This window comes from Ornithorhynchus anatinus, chromosome 3 (assembly GCF_004115215.2).
Source record: "Ornithorhynchus anatinus isolate Pmale09 chromosome 3, mOrnAna1.pri.v4, whole genome shotgun sequence".
Taxonomy (NCBI): Eukaryota; Metazoa; Chordata; class Mammalia; order Monotremata; family Ornithorhynchidae; genus Ornithorhynchus; species Ornithorhynchus anatinus.
The window spans coordinates 31,396,945-31,418,957 of NC_041730.1; the positions used below are offsets into that span (position 1 = coordinate 31,396,945).

Below are 22,013 nucleotides of genomic sequence, written 5' to 3' on the forward strand. Positions count from 1 at the left end.
GGTGCTCAATAATCTAGTTTGAAATTATGGTACTGGGTTGCATCCATTTGTGCCTTTCCTGCATCTTGTTGGCAAGCAGCCTGACCTCATGGTTCAAGACCTGGATTTGAATCTGGAAGTTCCGGATTTTATTTCCAACTTCACCCCATGGTCACCATATCGTTTAGAGAATCTTCTTTCACTCCTTTGGACTTTTGCTTCATTTGTAGAATGGAAGCAATGACTGAATCTGTCCTATCTTTTAGGAATGTTGTCAACCCAGATTTTTTTTTCCACAAAAAAAAAATCAGGTAGGATTAGTTTTGATTAAACAATGCCTTAGTCCAAAACCTAGGGAAAGAATGTAAAGCTATTTCAGATTAAGTACTGAATGGTAGTTATTTCCTTAACCATTTTCAAACAGTTCTTTCCCTTCCATTAGCCAGAACCTGATCCTTCACACTCGAGTCTGATGTATATTGCTTGAAATTATAAAAAGTTGCAGATTTTTCCCACTCTAGACTGAAAGCTCCTTGAAGGTGATTATGATACTTAAGTGCTTACTACATTACAGGCGCTGGGGTAGATACGAGATAATCAGGTCCCATGTGGGATCACAGTCTAAATAGGAGGGAGAACGGGTACTGAAGTTCCCATTTTGCAGATAAAGAAACTAAGAGACAGAGAAGGTAAATGATTTGCAGGGATGTGTCAGAGCTGGAATTAGAACCCACGTCTCTGACTCCCAGGCCCTTTCAACTAGGCCATGCTACTTCCCTGTGGGTAGGGAATGTGAATAACAACTTTGTGGCATTGTACTCTCTCAAGAGTTTGTATGGTGCTCTGCACACAGTAAGCACTCAAATACCATTGATGGATTGATATTTACAATTTCACATTGTTCCCTCATTGACCAACATTATGAGGTGGGGGAGGATTGTTTATACATATATAATCCATAGTTCTGTTTATAGCCTCCCTGTACTGAATATTAGGTTAATACTATATGTCACAGACAGCTGGTGGTAAAATTTCCATTGTGGTGGTCTAGTCTTAAGTAAATAATTTATATTGATTTGTTCTTTTTCTTAAAGAAATGTAAGATTCCAGTGGGGGGACAAATAAGCAGTTAATACAGTGCTCTGCACACAGTAAGCACTCAATAAATACGATTGAATGAATGAATGAATCACAGTTGAAAGTCTACAAAATCTGAAAAAGGGAGTATGTAAAGAGTCAAGAGTATTGATCTGAAAGTTTGCAATTCTCACATGCTTTGGGAAAAACCATATGACTTTGAGAAGCGGCATGACCTAGTGAAAAAACATGAGCCTTGGAGGTCGGGGACCTGAGTTCTAATCCTGCCTCTGCCACTTGCATGGTGTGTATGGAAGGTACTTAACTTCTCTATGTCTCATTTTCCTGATTTGTAGAATGGGGATTGAATACCTATTCTCCCTCCCCGTACGTTATTCTGTGAGCCCCACGTTGGACAGAGACTGTGTCTGACCTGATTAACTTGAATCTATCCCAGCACTTAGTATAGTAGTTGGCCCAGAGTAAGGACTTAACAAACCCCACAATTTTTAATTATTACTTTAAAAGAACAAGGTCAAACAAACCAATTACCATGTCCTTCTCCCTTCCTACTCCTTGCCCCCATCTCTAGTTTCAAGAAAGATACTCAACAAGAAAGGTCTGCTTCCTCAAACCAATATATGATTTTTTTGAATAATCAACATTGTCAAAAGAATTTATTGAGCACTTCTTGTGAGTAGAGTGGGCTCTGGGTACTTCAAGGATATTTATAAAGCGTATAATTTGTAATCCCCTTTAGACAAGCCAACATGAATTTACAAAACAATAATTAAGAGAATGAGCTTTTATGTACATAGTTCAACCCAAGTGGGTAAATAAATCAGTAATAAATAAACAGATAAGTGCTCTGAAGCAAGTAAGCATAGACTGTATTACTAGAAAAGTGGAAAGATTAAAACCCCTTAGTCCTGCCACTGGAATTTACTGAGCACTTCCTGGGTGTACAGCACTGTATTAAGGGTTTAGGAGAGTACAATACAACAGAGTTGGTAGATGTGTTCTCTTATCACAAAAAGCTTACCCAGTCCAGAGGGAAAAGCCATAGGCCTTCAGTCTGGTTTGGTCCCTTGTTTTGCTATGTTATTAGCCCTGTTATTGAGGAGAGACTACCATTTACCTCCTTTCTCAAGGTCATTCATTCAGTCGTATTTATTGAGAGTTTACTGTGTGCAGAGCACTGTACTAAGCACTTGGAAAGTACAATTTGGCAACAGATAAAGACAGTCCCTTCCCAACAATGGGCTCACAGTCTAGAAGGGAGAGACAGACAACAAAACAAAACAAAACAGACAGGCATCACTACCATAAAAATAGGTAAATAGAACCACAAATGCACATCATTAATAAAATAAATAGAGCAATAAATACGTACAAATATATGCAAGTGCTGTGAGGAGCAGAAGGGGGTAGAGCAGAGGGAGGGAGTAGGGGCAATGGGGGAAGGGAGGAGGAGCAGAGAAAAAGGGAGGGCTCAGTCTGGGAAGGTCTCCTGGAGGAGGTGAGCTTTCAGTAGGGCTTTGAAGAGGGCAAGAGAGTTAGTTTGGCAGATGTGAAGAGGGAGGGCATTCCAGTTGAGATAGGATGTGGGCCAGGGGTCAACGGCGGGATAGGCGGGAATGAGGCCCAGTGAGGAGGTTAGCGGCAGAGGAGTGGAGTGTGCAGGCTGGGCTGTAGGAGGAGAGAAGGGAGGTGAAGGAGGAGGGGGCAAGGTGATGGAGACCTTTCAAGCCAGATCACACCTGGAGAGTTTCCAGTACTCTACCAGTCTCGACTCCTGGAAGGAGATTCAAGCAGAGGCATACCCATTCCATTCCTACCTTGGACAGTGACTAGCTAGTGGAAGACAATCTCTGCCTCAAGTCACTACTCACCTGTGCTGGGCATCAGCAGCATGGGAGAGAGTCGAGGGTGGAGACTCAAGTTTACTGTGCAAAAGGAGAGAGTGGTAAAGCAATTCCATGTTTTTACCAAGAAAACTGTATGGATACACTACTTGAACAATTGCGGATGGAGGTGGGGCATTCTGGGAGAGATATGTCCATGGCATCACTCTGGGTCAGGCATGACTGGACGGCATTAAGACAAGACTTTTTACCTATCAGTGTCCCAGGCACTTATACCATCTCCTTCGCCTAATAGTTATAAGTGCATAATATAATTGACCTGACTGGGTTGGGGAGAGTTTCTCCCTGGGTGTTAAATATATTTTGAGGTGAAATAACTTGGAATTAGATTACTGTTTAGCATGATAAATTAGTTAAATCACATTTCAAGCGTATGCTGAAGCCTATGCAGTTGAACCTCATTCAGAAGGAGATAAAGGAAATAATTATGAATCTTTTCACTAAATGAGCTTAGCCCTCCTGGCTGACATACCTGAAGAAAACTCATTTGTTCACTGAATTATATATATTAAGCACTCACTGTGTGCAGAGTACTGTACTAAGCACTTGGGAAAGAACAGTATAACAATAAACAGTGTCAATCTCTGCCCACAATGAGCTCACAGTTTAGAAGGGGGGAAACAGGCATCAGTACAAAAATAAAATTACAGGTATATACGTAAGTGTTGTGGGGTTAGGGCCAGGGGGTGGGGGGAGGTGGAGGAGAGCAAAGGGAGCAAATTAGGGAGACAGAAGGGAGTGGGAGATAGGAATAGTGGGGTTTATTCTGGGAAGGCTTTTTGTAGATTTTACCAGAGTAAGCCCCACTTCTCCAGGTTTTGTGTCAGCCTGCATCTGTGAAGCCTGACAAAAACTCTGACAAAATTCTGTTACTTAGCAGTACACTGCTGAACAAAGACGTACAGAACAGAGTTAAGAAAACCAGCATTGCTTTAGGGATCGAGGAAATTTGGTAACCATAGGGCATCAAGATACAAACTGAGGGCCCTAAAGCTGTGGGGGTGTCCAGCCTTCCATGTGACTCCGACAGCTGCCTTTACTGCAGAAGGCACAGACGGGTTCCCAAGTGGGTTCATTGGTATCCCCTCTAAACATACTCCATATCACATGACAGGGCCAGATTATCCACAATGAGGTTCTGGAATGCAGTCGGCTCACTAGCGCTGAGGTAATGTTCCTTGCAACACAGCTTTGCTGTGTAGGACATGTGAGAAGATGGAAAATAGCAGGACAGTCGAGGCAGCTGCTTTACAGTGAACAGAAGCATTCACAGCTAGGAAGGGAAGAATAAACATTTTAAAGAGGCAGTGAACGCCATCTCACACAATGCGGTAGAGCCATTGACTTTCCACCAGGCTGGTCTGTTTGTCTGATTGCTGTTCTCTCCTCTCAGAATAAGCATTGCTTTCCTTGAGCAGAGTCTCCCAGTGTGCCTTGAATCATCCTCATTTTGGTCTTCTGTAGCTTTTTGCTAGGGAAGTAGTGTAGTATAGTGGAAAGAACACAGGCCTGGGAGTCAGAGGACCTGGATTCTAATCCCGGCTCCTCCACTTCATTCATATTTATTGAGTCGCTTACTGTGTGCCAAGCACTGTACTAAGTGCTTGGAATATTCAATTTGGCAAAAGATAGAGACAATCCCTGCCCAACAGTGGGCTCACGGTCTATGAAGAGGAGATAGACAGCAAAACAAAACAAGTAGGCATCAATACCATCAAAATAGATAAATAGAATCATAGATATATACACATTAATAAAATAGAGAAATAATATATACAAATATACACAAGTGCTGTGAGGAGGGGAAGAGGGTAGAGCAGAGGGAGTGAGTAAGGGGAATGGGGAGGGGCAGAGGGGCAGAGGGAAATGGACTCAGTCAGGGAAGGACTCCTGGAGGAGGTGAGCTCTCAGTAGGGCTTTGAAGAGGGGAAGAAAGTTAATTTGGCGGATGTGAGGAGGGAGGGCATTCCCGGTCAGTGGTAGGACGTGGGCCAGGGTTCGACGGTGGGACAGGCGAGAACGAGGCACCATGAAGAGGTTAACAGTAGAGGAGCGGAATGTACGGGTTGGGCTGAAAAGGAGAGAAGGGAGGTGAGGTAGGAGGGGGCAAGGTGATGGAGAGCTTTGAAGCCAAGAGTGAAGAGTTTTTGTTTTATGTGAAGGTTGATAGGCAACCACTGGAGGTTTTTAAGGAGGGAAGTGACATGCCCATTCATTCAGTTTTATTTATTGAGCCCTTACATTATGCAGAGCACTGTACTAAACACTTGCGAGACTACAATACAATAATAGACACATCCCCTGCCCACAGCAAGTTTACAGTTTAGTGTTGTGGAGGCAGACATCAATACAAATAAGTAAATTACAGATATGTATATAAGTGCTGTGAGGCTGGGAGGGGGGAAGAACAAAGGGAGCAAGTCAGAGGGATGCAGAAGGATATGTTAGAAGAAGAAAAGGGGGGGCCTTAGTCTGGGAAGGCCTCTTGTGTGTATGACCTTTGATAAGTCACTTAACTTCTCTGTGCCTCCGTTCTTTTGTCTGCAAAATGAGGATTCAGTGCCTGTGCTCCCTCCTATGTAGACTGTGAGCCCCAAATGGGGCCAGATTATTTTGTATCTATACCGGGGCACATAAATACCATAATCATTATTATTATTATTTTTTTTCCACATCAAATTGCTGACAGAATGATGGCAGGGAAGGAGGGATCTTGCTGGCATGCACTTGTGGCACAAAAGCCAAGTAATTTAGGGCCCAAATATGGAGACTGGGGCCAGTATTGGCAGGCAAGGTTGAGCTTTGAGACATTAAGAGGCATTAGGAAGATGCTGACCAAGTCATGGCCTTGATTTTAAGGTGGCCCGAAATCTGGTCTCCATAGGTGTGATGGGATAGAGCTAGAATGGGCAGGTTGAAATGGGACTTGGCCAGAAGGATTGCAGAGCTGGGAAGGGGGACAGAGAATGGGGGAGAAAGAGAAAGAAAAATGAAGGGTGATACGAGATCATCAGATCCAACCTGGGTCTTAGAGTTTAAGTAGGAGGGAGAACAGTTATTGAATCCCTGTTTTGCAGATGAGAGAACTGAGCCCAGAAGTTAAATGACTTGCCCAAAGTCACTCAACTGGCAAGTGGCAGAGTCAAGATTAGAATTCAGGTCCTCTGACTTCCAAGCTCTTTGCACTGGCCATGCTGCTTTTCCTCCACTCATCCTGCTGCTACCTCCTTTAAGCAGCCTGCTTTCTCCCCCATTAGTTTGTTAGATCCTTGAAGACAGGGGCAGATGTCTTTTACTTCTGTGGTTTTTCACCTAAATGTACAGTACCATGCTCTGTACACAAGAGGGGCTCAGTTAATGCCACTTGATGAAATACTTTCATCTATGGAATGATTATCTTAATTCTGGGAATAGTATCACTCAAATAACCAGTTGTCACTGACTTAACCATTAAGGTGCTTGGAGCTCTATGAATGAAAGAGAACTATGGCCTTCACTTTTGGACTTACTGTTTAATGGACTATGAGGATCAGATCGGTCAAGGAGGAGGAGTTGCTGAGATTCTCAGGATTTCCCCCAGCTTGTGCTCATTTAATAGCTGAAATATAGATCCATAATGTAGGATTGTTAATTGCTTGTTTTTTTCTCTCCTCTCATCTCCCTAGATTGTGAGCTCCTTGATTTTAGGGACTGTCTTGAATCTGTTTTTTTCTCTACATCCTAAATATTTAATTCAGCAAGATGCACCCTGAGATTCTTAATTTTGATGATTCCCTCTTTTGTCTTTGAAGAGGGATGTGGGTGCCTTCATTCATGGTTCATCCTTTCAGATGTACCTGGCTACACATTCTGGCCTAGAAACTGAAAACTCATCAGGAAAATGTACTCAGATGGATGCTCTAAAGGAGAGATAAAAAATCTATCATTTTCTGATCCTAGACTTATTTGCCTCCCATAGAACCTATGTTTCCTATTCTTGATTTTTAGGGTTTTTTTTCCAGGGAAATTTTGCTAAAATAGGTTGGAAGAAACTAGATAATAGTGACCCTTTCACTATGATTATGACTCTTGAAGCTCTTTGTTCACATATCTTCAACCACCATTTCCCTACTTTCATGCTGTTTAAGCAGTCACAACCTCCTATGGCACTTATATATGTCCAAACTCTGTGTCTTTCTATTGCCTGCAGTTCATTTTAGTGTTAGTCTCCCCACTAGTTTGTAATGAGAAGCAGCATAGCTTAATGGCAAAAGCATGAGTTTGGGAGTCAGAGGTCATGGTTTCTAATCCTGGTTCTGCCACTTGTCAGCTTTGTGACTTTGGGGAAGACACAACTTCTCTGAGCCTCAGTTACCTCATCTGTAAAACGGGGATTAAGACTGTGAGCCCCACATGGGACAATCTGATAGCCTTCTATCTACTGCAGCATGTAGAACAGTGCTTGGCAGATAGTAAGCGCTTAACAAATACCATCATTATTATAAGCGTTTAGTACAGTGCTCTGCACACAGTAAGCGGTCAGTAATTGTGACAATGAATGAATAAAATTCCTGGAGGGAAAGGATCATCTCTCCTAATACTATTGAGCTTTCATGCATTTTTTAGAGTGCTTTGCACACTGTGGCCACTCAATCAGTTGTATTTGCTGTGCTATTACTGTGTGCAGAACACCGTACTAAGCACTTGGGAGATTTTCTAGACATGCGTTTCCTGCACACAAGGAGCTTTCTTGATGGATGGAAAACTAGGAACTTTGATTTAACAAAAATAATCCTTTCTTCTTCTTCACTCTCCCCCACTATCCTTTTCTCTTCTTCAGGCTCTATATCTCTTTATTGAATAGGTAGTAGTCCAAAGGGAGAAGCTGGGAGTGAGGAAGAACTGAGATCAATACTTATATATGTCAGTGGTTTCATGTTTGCGTAAGGAAGTATTCATTCAATAGTATTTATTGAGCGCTTACTATGTGCAGAGCACTGTACTAAGCGCTTGGAATGAACAAGTCGGCAACAGATAGAGACAGTCCCTGCTGTTTGACGGGCTTACAGTCTAACCGGGGGAGACAGACAGACAAGAACAATGGCAATAAATAGAGTCAAGGGGAAGAACATCTCGTAAAAACAATGGCAACTAAATAGAATCAAGGCGATGTACAATTCATTAAAATAAATAGGGTAAAGAAAATATATACAGTTGAGCAGACGAGTACAGTGCTGAGGGGACGGGAAGGGAGAGGGGGAGGAGCAGAGGGAAATGGGGGGAAAAGAGGGTTAAGCTGTGGAGTACCATAAGCTTCACTCCTAGTTCAGTTGACAAGTGGGGTTGAATTTCTGTACATGTGCCATTCATCTTGTGCTCTTTCTTTCCCTGAGCTATTGTTTCCAGAATTTACTGCAACTTACCTAACAGTATATATGAAATGGGCATTTAAGAAAACTTTTTCTAAGAAACAATTTTTTTTCCCCACAGAAATGCATAAGATTTAACCCAGATGCTTCAGTTTGGGTTGCAAAACAACGGATTCTCTGCACATTGAATCAGAGCTTAAAAGATGTTCTGAATTATGGCCTATTCCAGCCTGCAAGCAATGGGAGAGATGGGAAATTCTTGGATGAGGAACGACTTCTTAAAGAATATCCACAGCCAGAGAACAAGGGTGTTCCTTCTTTGGAGGTATTTTTTTTATTAGATATGGTTCAGGCCAAAGAGATTATTGCCTACCACATAAAATGTTAACAGATTTGGAAAAATCTTGCCAAATGAAATTGTTCTCCTTGGACCAAACCTTAGTAGCAGCTTTTCCAGTTAATTGTTCATTTCCCATTTGTAAAGTTGGATTGAAATCTTCATGGGCCTAATCAGTGATACCTTCATCTGTCGTGCCTTGAACTTGCAAAAAATGTCTCCTTGTTTGGCTTCAGCCATAAACTTGCTACAGATGCCTAGATATCTCTGTGAGTTGGGTCAGGAAAGGTGATTTGTATTGTAGATTTGAGTGCCAAGGGATGTCAGTGTAGTTTGAGGGTGCAGGGCTGGTATGGTGCTACATTCAGTACCTGTCTAGGTCATTAATCTCTATGACAGGGTGGCCACATATGTACCACTGGCAGAAGGCTCCCTAGGTGGCAATCCTGCATCATCATCATAATGATAATTGTGGTGTGTTAAGCACTTCCTATTAGCCAAGCACTGTCACTGCTGAGGTAGACTGTGAGCTCCTTGTGGACAAGGAATGTGTCCACAAACTTTCTGGTACTGTACTCTCCCAAGTGCTTAGTACAATGCTCAGCATACAGTAAGTGCTCAACAGCAGTGCCTGGCACATATTAAGCACTTAACAAATACCATAAACCAAATAATTACCATTGATTGATTGGAGTAGATACAAGGTAATTGAGATACAGTTCCTGTCCCTCATGGAGTTACAGTCTAAATAGGAGGAAGAACACCATTCAATCCCCATTTTATGGATGAGGATATTGAAGCAGAGAAAAGTTAAGTTACTTGACCTAGGTCACACTGCAGAGAAGTGACAGAGTTGGAATTAGAACCTAGGGCCTCTGATTCTCAGGCCTGCACTCTTTCCATTAGGCCACACTGCTTCTGCCTAACTAGCCACCTTCCCCACTGAAAAGAGGGGTACTGACCACAACTGAAGCTAAAGGGACTAGGCAAGGATTGGGGTAGGTATGGGAGTTTGAGGGAGAAGTAGAAAAACAGGGGCTGTAGAATTATATTCATAATGATATTTGTTAAGTGCTTACTATATGTCAAGCACTATTCTAAGTATTAGGGTAGATACAAGTTAATCAGGTTGGACGCAGTCCCTGTCCCACATGGGACTCCCAGTCTTAATCCCCATTTCACAGATGGGGACAGAGGAGTGAAGTGACTTTCCTAAGGTCACACAGCAGACAAGTGGTGGAGCCAGGATTGGAATCCAGGGAAGAGGTGGAACAGCCTTAGCCCTTCTACTACTCCCAGGCATTCTAATGGCAGAAGGAGCCTTAAACCATTCAACCCAGTACCACCTGACTCAAACCACCATCCTACTGCTAGTTATTTGACTAGCCCACAACTTTGCTGGGCTATCTTTTATTTACCCTAGGGCTCAGTACAGTCCTTGGTACATATGAAATATTTAACAAATTATTATTATTATTCCTGTGAATAAGTGTGGGTATGCCAAACCTTAAGTTGTTCACAGCTGAGTTCCCTGGAAAATTGCTGAACCATAAGAGAAGTATTTCTGAATGGCTGTGGGTATTCAGTATAGCATGTATCTTTTGCCCAGTTGAGGTGAAAAACTCTCATATTTTCTGATGCCTCTTTTTGTATATTTACATTAAATCTGATTTTGCATTGTGTGAACACAGTATACAATAAATACAAAAAAAGACCAAGGGAGGACACCCCAAAGAATCAGTGGACTCTATCCTACCCAGGCCTGGAATCGTTGTGATTTGCTAGGAAGATGTGCTGTGCTCGTGGTTATTGAGGAACATTTTATTGCATCACTGTTGAAGTGCACCAGATGAGTCATTGTTCCTATGAATCAGTGACAGGCCAGTCATATTGAACTCCAGAACCTTTTAAATTTTTTAGCCTTTTTATTTTCCCTCTGTGACTATGACTGTCCATTCAAATCTGTAGCAGCTGCACTATTAGGCAAAGAGGGCTGAGCAATTTAAGTCCTTTAAAAAAAGAAATCAGTACGTAGAATAGCTGGTTGAACTAATAGGAAAGAGGCCTCCCATCAGTGAAGACTCGAGATTCCTCCTAAGATTTGGAGCCAGGAAGATGCAGCTCGCCACTTCAGCAAAGGGGGAATATTCTTTCCAGGAGAGTGCTACGATTGACTACTCCATAATCAACCCTGAACCTCCTGCTGTGGCCTCACCATTTGCCAGTTTGTTCTGGGCTTCGTGCTGCCTGTTCCTCTCTGGCTTCACAATTGTGTTTATTTTGGCAGAATGTCCTGTTTGGTTTGACATACCAGAACAGGATCTCTAGGGGGAGATAATAATTTGCAGGAGTTCTGCAGCCATACATTTGTGAAATGTCTGTACAAGTGGAGGGAGAGTAGAATTATTTAGGTGGGTTCCTCTTAGTTGGTCACTTTCTATTATTTAATTGCAAGACGTTCTCGCTGGGTACATTACACCTTCAAACTGAAAAATTTGAGGGTGTCAACAGGAACCTCTGTCTTCTCCAGTACATAATACCATTTAAGCAGGAGAGCTCTTGGAGCCCAGAGAAGGCAAAGTGGAGCCTGGGTTGAGCTGAAAAGCAGAATTTGCCTTATCCCACAAATACCTAGCACTCCTTGAATACCTCTCAATAAATGGATGTATTTTTGTCTTAATGCACATCGTGTAATTACTGGTTCAAAGAAAACCATAGCATTTTGAGAGATTTAACTGTAACCGCAGAGCTACAAAACTGAAGACTGCATAAATAGGGGAGGATTAATAAAATAGACTGTGGTACAGAATTTTTACATATTTATGAATTTTGTAGTTAATCAACGAAGATGCAGGAAAAGATTGTTTGAATTACCCTTTGCATCAGCAAAGAACCATTTAATTTAGCATTCTAATTTGTGTTAAATTGTTACATTAATGGCAAATATATCCTTGTTAGATCAGTTTGTAAACTGCAATAGGAACTAGATTTCCAATACTGTAGAGTAACTTCAAAGGGAAGATATTGAGTGACTGTAAAGTGATTTGTTTTAAATTTTCTTTCTGCTTCTAGCTATGGCTGTGAGTCAGATTATTGAATTATTATCAGAAACAAGAATTTTCACATGTTACTTTCATTAAAAATTTGTAAAATCAAGAATTTCAGAATGGTTTATTTAAAATAATACAAAGCTTTTTAACTCTTGTGAATTTATGTAGGTGAAACAGTGTTTTTATTGTAGGATCACAAGTCCGATTCAAACAATATTAATGTAAAGATCAGTAGACAAAATATTTTTTCGTGTAATACCAATGTGAAATATTAACTCCCTTGATCTGTTTCTGCATCAGTTTCGGTACAAGAAGAGGGTATATAAACAACCCAATCTTGATGAGAAACAATTGGCCAAACTTCACACAAAGGTATGTGCTGCCATAATGAAAAGCCTAGTGATAAATAATGATGATGGTACTTTGTGTTCATATGGCTCTGAGCATCCTGTATTATCTCAAAAGAATGCTCTAAATACTGTGTTATCCATGTGCTGAGTTTTTGATTCAAGATGGTAGTGTCCTCTAGGATGATAGAGCTCATATTGGTTTTTCATCCTTCCAAGATCATTTGCTCTAAATGGAAATTCTTATCATTCCTGTTTCAAAAAGGGGTAAGGGGAGATTCTGAATAGCTCCATCCATACATGTCCGAAGCCAACATTAATCCTAATGCCTTTCCTCCCAGTCATGTCTTCAAGTATTGGGTCAATGGAAAATCATATTTTTAGATAGTCCAAGAGACTGAACTTTCCAAATTATAATTGAAGTTATAATTGAGGATCGGAGTACCCAATCCATAATCTGTTTCAGCAGCCGATCTAAGAAATGGATTAAGTATTATTTGGACAATGTTTAACAAGAAAAATTATTTTAGTCAATTTCCTGTAAGCACTTCATTCTTAAGGAACTTCACATTAAAGAAGGTTTGCATTAGTGTACTTAAATGTTGACCATTGCTGTGCATAATCACACTGTTTTCTTCTGCACCACATTGTGTTCTATGTATATGGATGCATATTGTCAGAAGAACTTTCCTTAATTCTACCACTTCATTCTATACAATTCACATAGTTTGGGCACTTGTAGTGGAGAACTGACTATATAACGTCAAGGTAATCATTTGCCTTTTGGCTGAAATTGTATGATCTGTTGTCTCCCTGGGCAACCCCTCTTTGTATGGGACATTGGTTCAGTAATTGATTGCTCAGACCTGTTTTGAGAATAGAGGGAAGCAAAGGGACTTTCTCATCACGTGAGTGGTGCTCAGTCCAGCCTGGGAGGCTGTGTGTACATTGAGTCCTTAAACCAACCATGCTCTGCTTTTTATGAGAACTGTTTGCCAATGATGCTCAAGAGCAGGATGGAATAAAGAATTAGAGGCCTGATGATCTCGGCATGAGCAAGGTAGAAATGTGACTCTAATATGGAAATCATCTATGGGATGCATATTCCTGCAGAAGTTGTCTTCTATGGATAATTCTGAAGTAGATAATTCTGGGGTGTAGGAGTCAGTGGTGTCCAGCCAGCTCTCTCTCCTGCCTTCAACACCTCCCACTGCCATTTCTTACTCACTGGCATTTTATGTTTGCCTTTTGCTTCAGTGAAGTCAGGTGCCACAGCAGTGAAGCCAATCCTCCTCTAATTTTCATACCAGACCCTGTTTTAGTGTTCTGGGTTTCCTCCACCCCTCTGGTTGTCATTCTCTGGACTTTTTCCATCTCTATTTTATCCTCTCCAAAATATAGTTACTAGAACAATCAATAAGTCATATTTATTGAGTGCTTACTGTGTATAGGACATGTAATACATACTTGGGAGAGTACAAACAACAATATAACAGATACATTCCCTGCCCACAACAAACTTACAGTCTTGAGGGACAAGCTTACAGTCTAGAAGGACACATGGTAGTCTAGGTGCAGGCTAGTATATATTTTTTAATAGGGCATAACTAGGCTTTTAGTTTCGTTTTCTAGCCCCTTCCTGAGGAGAGCCATTCAAAGGGTGGCCCTTTTGGCTGCTGTCAAGCATTGAACAAAATGATTCCAAAATCTTAGTCCTGAGTTGGGAATATGAGCTCTGAGCTCATCGTCATGTAGGAAAGTTAGTCAAAGCATCAGTCTTTCTGGTCACATGGACAATTAGGGGCTCATCACAGGGAGCGTCATATTTGAAAATGAAAGATCTATCCATCTATATTTATATAATGTGTATATGTGTATATATATATATATATATATATAAATATTTGAGGTTATTTTGTTTTAAATAGACTACTTATTATACTGCTATTGAAAGTTATTTGCCATTTTTGCTTCTCCTCAGCTTTATGAAATCTGTCTTTAGTTTATCACCATGAGGTTTGAACAATCAAAAAGTGTAGCACACTAGTCAATTTAAAAATTTCACTTAGCTTCTGCATTTCCAGATCATTTTTGAAGAAGATGTTAAATAAAATTGGTCCTACCAGTTATTCATGCAGATCTGCACTGTTTTATTTAGTGTGACAATCAATCAATGATATTTATGGAGCAATTACCGTGTGCAGAGCACTGTACTAAGTGCTTGGGAAAGTACAGTACAACAGAATTAGCAGACTTATTCCCGGTCCATAACAACTTACAGTCTAGAGGGATAAGTGCCTGTTTATCCCAACCTTTAGTTTTCTATCATTCCAGCTTTATCATTCTATCAAACCAGCTTTATATCCATGTCAGACAATTCCCTCCAATCCCATGCGTACTCACTTTGTTTCAAAGACCATCTTTTGGTATGAAACATCAAAAATCCCTTTTGCAAAATCTTAATATATATCTGCCAGTTCACCTTTCCCCACCCTGTTCACTTATTTTAAGGATTCTAGTAGATGAATGAAGCATGTTATTCCCTTATGTAAATTCTATTAATTTTTGTTTGGCAAGTTGTGCTTTTCTTGGGACTTACGTAGTCTAAGCGTAATCTTAGATTCTCTTAATTAATGGTTAATTCTGTATTTGCCACATTTGCTGGGAATTGAAGTGAGGCTTAAACCAATATTAGAAAGGAAAGATTCCATAATAATGATACCCAAATACTTTCTGCTACATCCATTTGAAATCACTTCTGATCAAAATGTTCAGATACTTAGGGTCAAGAATATTTCACTCCTGCTTTAGCAGCTGGGGTTTTTGTTTCTCCAGACAAACCTGAAAAAATGTATGGATTACATTCAACATCATTCTGTGGAGAAAATCATAAAGATGTTGGAACGAGGTTTGGACCCCAACTTCCATGATCTGGACACTGGAGGTATGGTCATAATAGAAGAGATTTTTTTAGAAGTTATTTCCATTCTACAAAGTAGAAAAGAGTTTGTGCGTGTGTGTGTGTGCATGTGTTTATGTTTATATTTACTGACAACGAACCAGCAAAAAATATTGTTTGTGTGAAAAATAAGAATCTCTGATGATTTTACTGAGGAGGTCAAAAAGCCAGATTCTCATCATTTATAATTCTGAAAGAGAGTCCAAAGTTTTGTCAGCAGTTCTGATCATAGCAATGTTATTATATACTATTGCAAAAATAGATTGATGCTTCTCATTTTCTTTAGTTAGTAAAACGTGTGAATTGTTTGTCTTTTGACTTCCTACTTCTGAATGTTTATATATAACTACATTTCTCCACAATGCTAGGAGAAGAAATCTTGTGTAGAGACCTAGTTGACTGTAATATCACCACCACTCTAGATTTGCACATTAGGGAATTTTTCTGGCATCATTTCCCACATGATTGCTTCAAGGTAGAAGCCATAAGTTTGTGATATATCTGATAAAAGTGACAGTAACCTCTGTTTTGTACTAACTACCTAGCAAACCTTTGAAAAACATGAAGTATTTAAAAATCTCAAATGTTCCAGTTGTAAGAATAATTGTAGCAAGAGAAAACAGGAGATACAAGCTGGATTTGTTGAAGTTGTCAGAAAACTTTGGTTTTAGTACCAGCTCTGGCACTGTACTTCAGTGCCAGTCAATTCACTTCACTGTGTGCTTCCTTATCTGTAAAATGGAGAGATTACTGCTCTCCCTACCTCTTAGATTGTGATCTTGCATCTACCCCAGTACCTAGCACATAGTAAGTACTTAACATAACTAAAACAAAGGCCAACTATTTTATATATTTTATTTAAAATGTGAAGTATCTGGAAGCCAACATATAGGAAAAAGAGAGAATTTTCCAAATATTCCTGTTTTTAACTATACCCCTCACAGCTTTGTTATGGATCCAATCAATTAATGGTATTTACTGAGCACTTACTGTTTGCAGAGCACTGTACTAAGCTCTTGGGAAGGTACAATATAGCAGAATTAGACAAGTTCCCTGCCTATAACAAGTTTACAGTCTAGAGGGGGAAAACAGTTCCCTCCTCTTCTCAATTTGCCCTCATTCCTTTGGGGAGTTCACCCACTTCTATGGTTTCAGCTCTGATCTCTCTGAATGAGTCTCAAATCTACTTTCTTAACTCTGACCTCTCTTCTCTTCTTCAATCTCACATTTCCTCTGATCTCCATGACATCTCTCCTTGGATGTCTCACCAGCACCTCAAGCTCAATAGCCCATCTTCCTTCCCAAATTCTCTCCTCCACTTAACTTTCCCATCAAGTTGACAGCACCAATCTTTCCCAAACATGCAACTTTGGCTTTATCCTTGACACTGCTCTCCATCTGAACTTCCATATTTAGTCACTAAATCATTTTATTTTTTCTTTGATAACATTTCCAGAAACTACACCTTCTTCTCCATTCAAATGGCCCCCACACTCATCCAGGCAATTGTCATATCCCAGGTAGACTTCTGTATCAGTTTCCTTGCTGATCTTCCAGCCTGTAGTCTCTCAGCTCTTCACTCTGCTGCCTGGATTGCTTTTCTAAAACTTCATTCTTCACATGTCTTCCCATTTTTCTAAATCTTCCAGTGGTTGCCCATTCCTCTCCTCATTAACTAGAAACTGCTGAATATTTTCTGTAAGGCACTCAATTAGCACTTATCGACCATATTGTCCCATTGCAACCTAGTTCACACTTTTTGTTCCTGTCAAGCTAAGTTACTCACTGAGCCTCATTCTCATCTCTATCACTACCAACCTCTGGCTCATGCTCTTCCTCCTCCCCTATATTTGACAGACCTCGGTCTCCTCATCTTCCAGGCCTTCTGAAATTATATTTCCTTCAGAACACTTTCCTCGATTTCATTTCAAGTCTTCCCACCTCATATCCTCCAACTGCTATTTCAGCCCATTTGCAGTACCGAAGCTCTTATAGTGATAATAATTCTGATATTTGTTAAGTGTTTACTGTGTCCCAGGCATTGTGCTAAGTGCTAGGGTGCATGCAAGCAAATTGGTTTAGGACAGTTGGGTAGGGATCGTCTCTATCTGTTGCCAAATTATACTTTCCAAGCGCTTAGCACAGTGCTCTGCAGTAAGCGTTCAATAAATATGATTGATTGAATGAATGAATGACGGTCTCTTTCCCATGTGGGGCTCACAGTCTCAACCCTCATTTTAAAGATGAGATAACTGAGACACAGAGAAGTGAAGTGACTTGTCCAAGGTCACACGGCAGACAAGTGGCAAAGCCGGGGTAAGACTGTGAGCCTGTTGTTGGGCAGGGATTGTCTCTATCCGTTGCCAAATTGTACATTCCAAGTGCTTAGTACAGTGCTCTGCACACAGTAAACGCTCAATAAATACGATTGAATGAATGATTAGAAACTGTGACCTTCTGTCTCTCAGGCCCGCGCTCTATCCACTATGCCATGCTGCTTCTCCAGTGTACACTTATGTGCACTCACAACTGCCTCGCCTAGCACCTACGTGCAAAAAGTTATTTTCTCTCACTTCCTACTTGTCTGTATCCTCTGCTGAATTGTAAACCCCTTGAGGACAGGGATCAGGTCAACTAGTTCTATTGAACTCTCTCAAACATTTGGTACAGTGCTCTGCACACAGTAAGTGATCAATAAATGCCATAACTTCACTGATAACAGTAAACCAGACCAAATGAAACAGTGACATTGCATTCACAGTGCCCTAACTTTCTAAAGCATTAAGAATAATCCTCTCCGGGAAAAGATGGTCTGGATCTTCTGAATCACTGCTATTTCTATGATACTTCATATGTGAACAGAAATTATAAGCCAAATATGAATTTTCCTAGAACATAAGCATTTTTTTAAATTTGCGGACCTGCCATTTCAAAGTCATCCCAAACTCTCCAAATGGATGACTAAAGAATTTGCAGTCCGATATTCCTTTATCTTCAGCTTCACTCTTGATGAGTGCAAATAGTGTTGCATTGGATGGAGAAGCAAAAAGGCTTAAACTCTATTACCCACTATACCAGGCATCATTTAACAATTTTTATTTCTGCTCAACAGTGTCCTCATTCTTAAAACAAAGAGAAGATTATTCTGTTTAGAAGTTGTGGGCCCTTTCTTTCCCTTGGGAATAGAAGGAAGTCCTTAAGTACAACTTATTTTTATGGTGGTTTCTTTACTGTTGTATTTTGTAAGCTTCAGTTCATGGGGACTAAATTTGTGAGACCGGGGACTAAAATTATTAGCCCCAAGTGGGACAACCTGATAACCTTGTACCTACCCGAGGACTTAGAACAGTGCTTGGCACATAGTAAGCACTTAACAAATACCATCATTATAGAGAAGCAGTGTGGCTCAGTGGAAAGAGCCCGGGCTTGGGAGTCAGAGTTCATGGGGTTCGAATCCTGGCTCTGCCACTCGTCAGCTGTGTGACTGTGGGCAAGTCACTTAACTTCTCTGTGCTTCAGTTCCCTCATCTGTAAAATGGGGATTAAGACTGTGAGCCTCACGTGGGACAACCTGATTACCCTGTATCTACCCCAGCACTTAGAACAGTGCTCTGCACATAGTAAGTGCTTAACAAATACCAACGTTATTATTATTGTTATGGTGGATATCTATTATCAAATCAGTCCATTGCTGAAAAGAGTGATTCTTGGTTTAAATATTGCCCATTGACCATGGCATCTAGTTTTAAATACCTAAGCTGAAATTCATTTTGTTTTAGAGTCTAACAAACTAGGGGTCTGTTTACTACAGGAGCAAAAAGCTAGGGCCCATGACTTGTGTCCTGTTGAAGAAGGAACAGTTTTAGGCACTGAGAAAATTGAATTCATTGAAACAGGCTGAAGTAATTTAACATGCTCTCTGTTTATTAAACAACATAACTGATTCAGTCTTTTTATTACTTGGTTGACTGAGTACTATACACTGATAGATGCTTCTTAGCAATATTTGTATGCCTTCTTATCTTCAGTGCCAGTACCCTCGTATTTAGACTTTGAGTCCCATGTGGGGCAGGGACTGTCTCCAACCTGATTAACTTGTATCTACCCCATTGCTTAGAATAGTGCTTGACACATAGTAAACACTTAACAAATACCATGGTAATAATAATAACGATGAGGAATTCTGCTATCAAATGTTGCTTACTTAGTTCAGGTTGGTATGTAAGCCTAAGTTTGATGTAAAAGAAAGAAGTAGGACACAGTTATTCATTTAAAGTAGCCAACTTTCTGTTTAACTTTTGAGATTTTTAAGGTGATTCCCAGATAGCTTGGCATCAAACTCCATGGTAAAATTCAAGTAAACCAAAATGTGGTGCTAGCTATTCTTCCCCATGGACATTAAGATTTGGTCCAGGGACCATCAGTGTACTTGTGCTTCTGGGACCTGGCCAGAATAACCTACAGATCTTTGTTTTTGTCTTTAAGTTGTCTTAGTGTTTTTGTTTCATCTCTCCCTATGTTCCCATTGCCAATCTCAATTCCCCCTTCCTACTTTTAGATTGTTAGTTCCTCAAGGAACAGAGACTGTTTCTAATTCTCACCTCCACATTCTTTCCCAGAACTTAGTAAATACTGTGCCCACAGTAAGCATTCAATAAATGCTATTATGTTCTAGACAAACATGACGACTATTGATTCAAACAGTGTCATGAAACATAAACTCATGGCCCTGCTGCAGCAGTCAATCCTCTGATTGAAAACTGGTCTAATAATGATAATAATGATAATTGTGGTGTTTATTAAATGCTTACAGTGTGCCAGGCCCTGTACAAAGTGCTGGGGTAGATATAAGGTAATCACAATTCCTGTCCCACATTGGGCTCACAGTCTTAATCCTCATTTTCCAGATGAGGTAACTGAGGCACAGACAAGTTAAATGATTTGCCCAAGGTCACTCATCAGACAAGTGATGGAGCTGGGACTAGAACCCAGGTCTTTCTGACTCCCAGGTCTGTGCTCTATCCCCTAGGCAACTGCTTCCTGCTGTTTTCTATATGCCTTGAATGAGTCACAATCATTTTATTAAAATAAAGATTAGAAGGAATGATTTATCCCAGCTGTAGGAGCTTGTCTATTTGAAAGAAGCTATGAGCCAACTTAGTGTAACGAAAGTCAGTTTTTGTTTCCATAGATTACAATCAAAATAAAGGACCGATATTCTACTTTGCATTCCCCCATCTCTTCCTCCCCCCACCCTGGCCGCCCAAAAAACTGTATGCAGTATTTGAAGTGGGCTTACAGTTTCATTACCAGTTCTAGCATAGTGAGTATATTAAAGAAGCTAGGAGCCAAAAACCTTGACTAAATTTTAATGGGAAACTTAAAAATATTCCTTAGATCCTGGGGCCAGGAAGGATTTCACCTCATAGGTAGAACTTAATTTATCCTGGGAGAGATATTGACTCACCCAATGTTGGTACCCTTCCTAGTGCCACTGTGCTCAGTCATGGGATAGTTAAATCTTTTACCTTCCTTTTTAGTTGTAGCTTTTTGAAGACAGGGAATTTGCCTAATTTATTTCTTTGTTTCCTCAAAGACTTAAGGCAGTGTTCTGCAGAAACTAGGTACCGTATTCAATAATAATTGATTGCATTTAATAATGAATTCTACAGAAATGCACCAGGATGGAAAAAATAGCTGGCGAATGCATTCTTTTGGGATATTCATTGCACTTTTGAGTTTAACTTGGTCGCTACTTTTAAGATTCATATTCCACATAAAGTAATAGCTAGTAAATTTTTCCATCCTTTCACATGATTTTGAAGAGAAATGTATTCTACTTAAATCAATGAATAGTCAAGGGTTATAGAAATTTTAGTTTAATTTTCATTATTACTTTTGAGATGGCACCAAAGGTTTGGGCATCATTATTTTAGTGTTTGCCAATATATATTTCACTGGATTTAATAATAGTAATAATAATGTTGGTATTTGTTAAGCGCTTACCATGTACAAAGCACTGTTCTAAGCACTGGGGTAGTAGATACAGGGTAATCAGGTTGTCCCACGTGGGGCTCCCAGTCTTAATCCCCATTTTACAGATGAGGTAACTGAGGCACAGAGAAGTTAAGTGACTTGCCCACGGTCACACAGCTGACATATGGCAGAGCCAGGATTTGAACCCGTGATCTCCAACTTCCCAGCCCATGCTTAACATAACCACTATCCTATGGAGAGGAAAAAAACCCTCCTCTTTTTAAAAAACTTTAAAATAGCATACCACCAGTGATATCTACACCGTAACAAAATTGGTAACTTCTGAGATGATGACTAAAATGTAGACTTTAAATCCATATTGGGAAGCAGCATGGTCACGGGATTATACATGGTGCTTTGACTCATAAATTCCAGCCTCTGTCACTAACTTGATCTTTGTGGAAATTCTGTGTCTGCATGTCCTAATTCCTTTGTTTTTGAAGGGAGGTGAGCAATCCAGATCTACTTTGCAGAGAACACTGAAGAATAAACAGCCGGTTCAGAATGAACTACAAAGTTCAACCACCGGCAGATTTGTTAGGCATTAGCAGATATTTCAAAATGATGTTTTCTCCTCTAGAAACTCCGCTGACTTTGGCTGCTCAGATGGAAGACACTGTGGAGGTGATTAAAGCTCTAAAAAACGGGGGTGCCCATTTGGATTTCAGAGCTAAAGATGGAATGACAGCTCTCCACAAAGCAGCTAGAGCAAAGAACCAAATCACTCTCAAGGTAAAAGTTTGGAGGGACAAGTTAGAAACTCTTAGGTGAAACAGCTTACTGAGACACCTTAGCTTAAAGCTAATTTTGCAGTATTTTTCTCCTTTATCCAGCTCCTATTTTGTGTTTGCTCAAGTGTTTCCCCCTTGGCTTATGACTTTTAGGATTTACTCTCCACAAAGAGTCCTTTCATTTCAAAGGCTTATGCTTTCAGCCAATAAAAAACGATAGCGAA

General features: G+C 40.3%; 1 protein-coding gene across 3 annotated transcripts in view; it reads left to right on the forward strand.

The window, feature by feature from the left end:
* The window catches only part of SHANK2 (SH3 and multiple ankyrin repeat domains 2), a 717,042-nt gene that overhangs the window by 106,926 nt on the left and 588,103 nt on the right, over positions 1-22,013 (forward strand). For all 3 annotated transcript variants that reach the window (XM_039911444.1, XM_039911445.1, XM_039911446.1), the window contains 4 exons: positions 8,451-8,654; positions 12,017-12,088; positions 14,899-15,007; positions 21,639-21,790. In XM_039911444.1, the coding sequence (XP_039767378.1) occupies positions 8,451-8,654; positions 12,017-12,088; positions 14,899-15,007; positions 21,639-21,790 (537 nt within the window). The remainder of the gene's footprint in view (positions 1-8,450; positions 8,655-12,016; positions 12,089-14,898; positions 15,008-21,638; positions 21,791-22,013) is intronic.